Below are 8,893 nucleotides of genomic sequence, written 5' to 3'. Positions count from 1 at the left end.
TTAGACCTCCTAATAAGGCCAACTGATTTCAAATATACTTTTCCTGAAACTGAAATACTATTCTTTATACTGGGATGGCTTATATTACTAAAGGAGTGAATACACCAATGTAGAGCTTAGAAAATGTTGGCAAGGCACAAACTGTTTTGTGTTAGTTTAAATAAAACATTCAAGCTTAGAATGGTCAATGAGGAAATCCCATGAACATTTTTAAAAACAGATGCAGTGGCAGATCTGAACTTGTAAAGTATAAACAAATATTTTTGTTTAAAATAAACAAAGCAAATGTGAAATAAGATCAGACAAATACAAGTCCAGCAGAATAATACTCAAGCTATTCAAATAGACTAGCAACAAAACTTTAGCCCTCAGTAAAATTAAAGTGTAACATACTAACTGGACCTCGGGATTATTTCAAAATATCAAGATTGGAATATATGAGGTAGCAAGAGGCATGGTTGAAAAACATAAATCTGCCTCTCCCTAAGGATCTTCAAGTCAATGTATCTGCCTCAAAGAACAAAGTGTTTTCTATCTGCCTTTCCAAACCACTTCCATGGTTTTGCCTCTCTCTTCCAAAAGCCTTTCAGCACAATCTTGAAAACTGATTTATAGCTCATCATTTTTATCAGTAACATAAGGAGTTATGCATACTGTTCACAAATTCTTTCAAAGCAGTATCACAATGAAATGCACTTAAGTCAAAACCGGAACTCTAAAAGACAACTCAGTAGTTTAAGATCTCAACAAAACAATGCCACTAAAAATAACTTTAGATTAGATTATATCATGATCATTTCCAAGATAACTTGTATAAAATGATTCTACAAAGTGATTTACTTTATACTGGGTATCCAAAAACCAACAACTTCCAATTCTCTGTGCCACAAGGACCCAAAACAGCTAATCTGAAACTGACTTAAATTTTGTTTAAAAAAGTATTTTATATTACACAGGAACATAGATGTTTCTGGCAATTGACAATACTAAAACACTGTATCATTATTTTTAAACACTTGATTTTGTAGAAACTTCCTGTTCAGCTCTTTATTTGCTGTGTAATCATTAATAAATATCAACCTAGAGCAGAAACTTAAGAATCCTTACATTTTCCATAGCAAAGAGGTAAATCTTTTTCCTGATTATGTTTACAATTGATGCTGGTTTAAACCTGCTTAGTCAGCAAATTTTTATTGATCATGAAGTCAGAGCTAAACCATGCTTATGTCAAAAAGTATTCAGTTATAAAAGGAATCAGTAGTTAGATTCACTGACAGTAATTAAATGGAGCTGATGCAACTAAAGACTTAAAAAATTATTAAGAATGGCTTAAAAATTACTTTTAAGGGGGCCCTCCCTGGTGGCGCAGCGGGTTAAAGCACAGCACTGAGAAGCTAAAGCCACTTCCGCATGAGTTCGATCCTGGCTTGCCCCGAGGTGACCCACATGGCATGGCAGACCTCTCCTGACCCGCCCGCTGCTCCCCTCAGCAGTGTACTTCGTCGATCTGCCTGTTCTGTTCCTCGCTGTCTCTCGTGAAGCCTCTCGCCGCCCCTAAGCCTCTGGCCTGTACCCAAGTTCTGTATGCACAAATAAATAAATCTTTAAAAAAAAAAATTACTGTTAAGGTCCTCCCTGGTGGTGCAGCAGTTTAAAGCACAGCACTAAGAAGCTTAAGCCATTTCCGCATGAGTTCGATCCCTGCCTGCCCCGGAGGAGATCCACATGGTGTAGATCCACATGGTGTGGCAGACCTCTCCTGACCAGCCTGCAGTGTACTTCGTGGATCTGCCTGTTCTGCTTCCCACTCTGTCCCTGGTGAATCCTGTCACCCTCCACATCTCTGTCCTGTGCCCCAGTTCTGTACGAATAAATAAATTTTTAAAAAAAAAAATTACTGTTAAAGTAGCTAGTGACTTCCTGGCACTTTAAATACTCACTTGAAGCAGACAGGAAGTGCTTGTATCTAATAAACTTGCAGCTTCATTCTGCATCGTATTCTGTTGTGTAATTGCATCTTCTCTTTTCCGCTCTTTCTGTCCAGCTTCATCATCTTCATATTCATCTAGACACTGAAAGAAATAATTGTTTCCTTTTCATTTTCAAATACTATCAATAATGTTTTCACAGTTTATAAAGATATATTTGGTGGCATTAAAAATATGTATGTACTGAGAAACTAGTTTACACAGTGATGGATGAAAATTATCTGCTTAAAACCTGAACCTCCACATTCATACCCCTATCAACACATCTTCCCCTAAGCTCTAACTACCAGTGTTAAGAGTTTACTTAAAGGTAGTGCTCTCACATTCTTTACCTTTTGTTCAACAAGTAAACAGACTGTGTCTACATTAGCCTTTTGGAGAGTAGCTGAAGATAAAGCACAAACATGGAATTTATAGTCTGATAAGGAAGATAAGGTGGCATGTAAGCATACACCCACACAGCAATAATAATATAAGTAAGAATATTTTCACCTGGGAAACAAGTGTTCTACAAACATTCTATAGAAAAGCTCATAATTTGGAGGATGGGTATAATTTGGAATTGCAGACAGAGGAAAGTGAGGCTTTCACATGGTGAAAAGGCTTGAGCAAGATTAACACCAACAACTATCTCCAGGCATTTTATATGAAAAACAAGACAAGAAACAGAAAACAAAGCTATATGCATTACACCCATTGCAGAAGATTCTGTTCATTGCAAGTGAACACACTCCTAACCATTATACTGCCCCAGAGAGTTCTCTGAACAACACTTGTCTCTGGAGTGATGCTGTAAATACTGACAATACCAAATGTACAGTATGGCAGAGAAGACAATATGCTTTAAAAAATGTGCACAGAGAAAATTAAGATTAAGGTCACTGTATAAGCCAAGAATTATCAGTCACTTAAGTATACAAAATAAGAGGAATATAGTAAATAAACAGCACATTCAAAGACAGAGCGTCCACTGTTAAGTAATATGAAAGAAAGCATCCACCTGATATAAAATCCTAAATTAGAAGGACACGGAGAAGTCTGTAGACAGAATGGAAATGAGTTAAAGAAAAGATAGATTCAGAATGAAGAGAATGTTAGGGTCCTCTCCTGTAATGCAACTAAAGGTAAATACAGGTATCACCCAGCCATCACCATATCACCTGGTGGGAACTAGGGCTTATGTAAGCAATACAAGAAAAATAAAGGTACTGTGGCTACTTCTACTGCTGTGAGTAGTGAATCACCCCTGACTATAGCCATGAGACTAGTGTCTTCTGCCAAGATTCATGAAACCAACATGTTAGCTTGCAAGGAGAACAAGACCTCAGGATCTTCACAGTTCTTGACAAAGGTGAGGATTCGAAAAGCCTATTTTCTAATCACAAGTAAATACAAATAATAAGCAACTGGAGGAGTTCGGTCTTTTCCTTTACATAGTACAGAAAGACATTACAATGCTAAAATTCTCTGGCATACACAAAAAAACATGATCAAGACTGATTTTAGAAAAAGAAGATGAATACAGCAATTTAAGTACAGGTTCAGAGGAATAGGGGCCAAAAGTGGAAAGAGTAGTTAGTCAACATTTTAGGGGATTTGATCCTATGATAAATGATACATTCTAGATGGGAATACAATTTTTAGGGGATTTGATCCTATGATAAATGATACATTCTAGATGGGAATACAATCCACAAATCTAGTAAATGGTACAAAGGTTTAAGAAATTAGTCATGATTTTAAAAGGAATCCCTTTTAAGACTTAAATCAGAAATCAATACACTATCATGTTTAATAGAAAAATAATCAAAATTTTAAAGCACAATCAAATTGATGTTCTCTATCAACATTACTATAACATCCAACATTACTATAACATCACTCTGAAAGTACTGGCTGGTACAAATTAGGCAAAAGAATGAGATTTTGCAATAGAAACTAAAATTCCTGATTTCAGATGATATGATTTTGTCAAGAAAATAATATTTGAGAATTATCAGTACTTAAAAGGTAACTTTGTAGTAAGCATACAAAAATAGCTTCTACAATAATATCAACAGGCAGTTGGATAATATAATTTCCATAAATAGAAAAATACCATAAATAGAAAAACTTTATGGAAAAATTTTACTGAGAGTTAGAAATTAAAACCTAGTCTTCAAATTAGAAAGCCTTATATCAAGATATCAGTAATCCACATGTCAATTTATAGTCTGAATAAAGACTCCAATCAAAATCTTAATAGCACTTACGTGAAAAGTAGGCATGGTTCATCTAGATGAATAAAATACAACATCCAAAAAATTAAGACAAGTCATGAGACAACAATCACTCTAGTTAACATTAAACTGTATAAACTATATTAATTAAAAATGTATGACAGAGGTTCTAGAACAAAAGAGAATAAAGTCACTTAATGATTGATGACAACTAAGAATCAAGAATATAAGATCAAGAAAGGAAAAATGTTCTCATCTCTACTCTTGTACTCTATGAAAGCAATCACCCCTCATTCTCTAATGTCTAGACTGCAAAAAATCCATGAGGATAGGACCCAATGTCTGCAGCATAAAGCTAGAATTTTTAAATAGCAGAGTAGCATAGAAGAAAATAAAGGTTTAGACAGGTAACCAAATTCCCTAAAAACTTGATTGCTACTTTTATTTCCATTTCCTGAGACTCAGCCCCACAAACAGGAACCTCCCCTCTTCCCACTACCCCTCAAACAGCACTTTAGAAGAACTCAGTAAATGTTTGATAAATGAATGAATGAGTTACCAAGATGAGATAATTCAGGGAGATTGTCTGTGGTACTCCAAGTTAAATTCTGATTGTTCTTTTCCAGGGCAACATTTATATCCACTGACTGGGGAAACCTACTCATCACAAAATCTACCTTTGTGGATAGTTTGTATCTTCCATTCCAGGCAACTTTAAGAATAGGTATTACCTGATGAATCACAATTTAGTCCCTAAGCTCTTTTAGCATAAAAAACAGTTCTTTTAGCAATCAGAGCTCCACAAAGTCCTTAAGTTATCTTATGTAACAGAGTTAAATACAAATGGAAGAACAATGTGGAAACAGTGAGAAAACAGAAATGGAAAACAAACAACTGAATAAATGAACAAAGTCTGTTAAAAAACATTTTCTGGGCCCTCCGTGGTGGTGCAGCGGGTTAAGGCACAGCAGTGAGAATCTAAAGCCACTTCCGCATGAGTTCGATTCCCGCCTGCCCCGGAGGAGACCACATGGCATGGCAGACCTCTCCTGACCCGCCCGCTGCTCCCCTCAGCAGTGTACTTCGTCGATCTGCCTGTTCTGTGAAGCCTTTCACCGCCCCTGAGCCTCTGGCCTGTACCCCAGTTCTGTAAGTTCTGTATGACAAATAAATAAATCTTAAAAAAAAAAAAAAAAAAAAAACATTTTCTACTTCATTCTTTGCAAAGATCAGTAATTCTTTGCAAAGATCAGTAATTCAATCTGACTGCTATCTTTCAAGGGAGAAAGAGTAGTTTTTAAACCAATATTAGTAAAAATGAACCAAAAGAAGCGAATGCCTTTTTAGCTCTTCTTCCCATTGTTTGATGGGGCTGTTTATTTTTGTTGAGTTTCATCAGTTCGTTTTATATCTTTGTGATCAATTCTTTATCACTAGTATTGTGTGAGAAATTTTTTTCCCAATCAGTGGATGGCACAAACCAATTTTACAACAAAAGTAGTAACTCACATTTATAAGTGATTTAGGGGTATCTGGATAGTTGCATTTATTCTACATGCCACATGTTAGCAAAGAGTTTAGTTACTCATTTGAAGTAAGTAAAAATTTGAAGGCACACTTTACCAAAAATAAAAATAAAAAATACAGGGATAGCAAGTAGACACATGAAGAGCTCAGTATCAGTCATTAGGAAAATACAAATGAAAATCTTATGTGCTATCTCAATAAACCTACTAGAATAGACAACACAAGTGATAATGAGTATCTCCCTAAGTTGCTGGAGGAAATGGAAAAAGACCACATGGCAGCCATCTGGCAAAGGAGTAACAGAAATAGAGCCACAGAATGGTCTGCTACTCAGCAACAGATGAATGAATTGAAAAGGTATCATGAAGTGAAATTCACCAGAAAATGCAACTATACACTTATGATTCCACTTAAATATGATTCTAGAAAAAGTTACAACAGATCAGTCATTGCCAGGAGCTGGGAGTTCAGTAAGGTTGACTGGAAGGGACAGAATGAATGACGGAAACATTCTATACTCCAATTTTCATTTTGGTTTTTACCCAGTTGTATGCATGTCACAATTCATAAAATCGCACTCCTAAAACAGTAGCATAATGTTATATGTAATTAACAGTTCAACAAATATGACTGACTAAAAAAGAAAAATAATCGCATTACTGAACAAATAGCATTAGTTAAAACAAACAAACAAACAAAAGACAACCTAAATCTTTAATTAAACCTCTACATTAAACTAAATATAGGAAACAGAGGGGTGAACCTAAGATAGTTCTAGCAAGATGGTAGAACAGTAAAAAACTTGCACTTATTGTCTCCCCACATAAACAAACAAACAAAAAAACATACATACAAAAACAGCAGTTCCTAAAAAGGACTGGAGTCTGGAGGCTAAGCACTTTCACAAGGAAAGCAACAGGAAATGTAGGCGAGGGTAGGAAAAAAGAGCAATTTCATTGTTCATCCTATATCCATGAGATTAAGAGATTGTTTTTTACCTTTTCAGGTACAACGGTTCTTTAGTTTAAAAATAAAAAAATAGCTTCCCTTATCTTTTCAAGAGATATACCAAAATACATTAAGTTTGAAATGTCGCCTGATAGTGACCTCAAAATAATGAAGATGGGATATATATGTAGAGATACAAATAAAAAAACTCCATAAATTGTTAGCTGCTAAAGCTTACAGATGATTTAGCTCCTTACTTTTATAAGAAACTGCAATTCCCATAAGGGTTTTTTTGTTTTTTTTTTTTGAAGATTTATTTATTTATGCTTGCTGGGGTACAGGCCAGAGGTGTGGTGGGTGAGAGGATTCACCAAAGAGGCAGACTGACAAACTACACTACTATGGGGAGCAGTGGGCAGGCCAGAAAGGTCTGCCTCACCATGTGGGTCAGTTCTCTGTCTGGGCATGGCTTCTGAGAGCCATGTTGTGCTGTCGTGGCTTCTGAGAGCTTCATAATGTGGTGATTTTACCCACAGCGCCACCAGGGAGAGCCCCCATAAGGGTTTTTAAATAGCAATAAAATATAACTGCAGTAACTAAGCAATGAGATGAGGCTAAGTATTTTATTCTATGTAGTGTTACACTTCTCCATCTAGAGAACAAAAGTATTGAGTATTGTTTGAAAACTATTTTCAAAGAAACAAGAAATGTTTGCAATTTGGTGTATAGTGGAAAAACTATGAATAAAAGACAAATATACTGATTACCTCTAAATTGTTTTTTTTTATTAAAAAGTTTATTTTTACATCATTTTGCACTAAATTGTTTTTTTATTTTATAATTACTTGCAGTGTGCTTTAGATTAGAAAATCGTAAGATCTCAAATTTCTGAATTCAGAGAAACCTAAATTGAAATCCAAGGGTTGTCACTTAAAAATATTCTTAATTATAGCAACTGTATTATCAAATAAATATTTTCTAGGTTCCACAGCACTATAAAGTGTTAATATCTAGTACTTCATATAAGAACTACCACCAAAAATACCACCCTAGGGTATATGTACTACTTTGCAAAGATGAATGTGAAGGTTATAATTAAGTAAAGGACTTCAGGACACAAAGTTGTTGAGAAGGGCAGCTAAACTCCAGCCTAAACAGTCAGATTACAAATCTTAATTGCAATTTTCTACCTGCCAGGTAAAACCTACTCATTAGAATTGAAATTGCAACTGTAAGATTTTGTAAAGAAAATATAAAATACCAGTGAGCACTTTTCTTGGAAATGTTTGTTTTAGATACTTGTGTATTTTGCAAAACAGAATTACTAAGAGTTGCAACAAAAGAATGGTTATGACTTGACATGTTCATTGTAGATGAGATGAGAATTCTACACAGGTTCATCTGCTCTGCAGTTCAAAGAATAGGTATGTTAACATTTTTACATTTCTTAAGGGACTTTCTGGAAGAATTCTATCAGGTCTCATTTCCATTTTTACTTCAGTCATTGATAGCATACTAATTTCCCCAGATTCTATACTCCATACTGTTCTGTACAATTCCAAATTTGATCCAATCAAGTATCCCTCATCTCCTTTCTAAAATCATTCCATCATGCCCTCTGGTATTCCCACTAATTATTATTTTGCTCTCCCCTTAGCTACAGAATGAAACATAGTTGGCTCCATAAAAACGTCCTTTAACTTCTATATCCCTCTCAACCGGAAGCACTTTATTTTTATTCCCCTCATACTTTCCAGTCTGGTGGCAAGGTTAGTGTCTTCCCAGCACACTTCTCCAAAATAAGCCTCTTCTTGGCCACATGTTCTAGGCTAGCAAATCTCATTAAGTTAATGCCATCCTGTATGAGGCATGGGATTTTGCAGTTATTTCTGTTTAAACTAATAGAGCTAAAGCATGCTGCCAGTCTATGGACAGAAAGAAGGGATGGGTATCTTGCAATGTGAAAAGTCAATCACTCTTAAGAAGTGACCCACATCCCATTCAAATGTAGAAAGAAATACTGAAATTATGCAATTCAAATCTATTATAATTATCTGCACCTACCCACATTTTGCTCTAAAAAACAGCGGGGGTTGTCGAACATTCAGAAAAGAACTAGTGCCCATTCTACACAGACTCATCCAAAAAACTGAAAAAGAAGGAAAACTACTACATACGTTCTACGAAGCCAACATCACACAATTACCAAAA

At 35.4% G+C, this 8,893-nt stretch overlaps 1 protein-coding gene across 1 annotated transcript in view; it reads right to left on the bottom strand.

Annotated features, from left to right (window-relative positions):
• PAWR (PRKC, apoptosis, WT1, regulator) overlaps nt 1–8,893 on the bottom strand; it is a 67,320-nt gene that overhangs the window by 23,181 nt on the left and 35,246 nt on the right. Inside the window, exon 3 of the mRNA XM_012735145.1 lies at nt 1,941–2,072. Coding sequence (XP_012590599.1) covers nt 1,941–2,072 — 132 coding nt within the window. The remainder of the gene's footprint in view (nt 1–1,940; nt 2,073–8,893) is intronic.

The sequence above is a fragment of the Condylura cristata genome, unplaced genomic scaffold (assembly GCF_000260355.1).
Source record: "Condylura cristata isolate star-nosed mole 26May11 unplaced genomic scaffold, ConCri1.0 scaffold00004, whole genome shotgun sequence".
Classification (NCBI taxonomy): Eukaryota; Metazoa; Chordata; class Mammalia; order Eulipotyphla; family Talpidae; genus Condylura; species Condylura cristata.
Note: the sequence above shows the minus strand (reverse complement) of the source record. Positions and strands in the feature narration are given on the sequence as shown.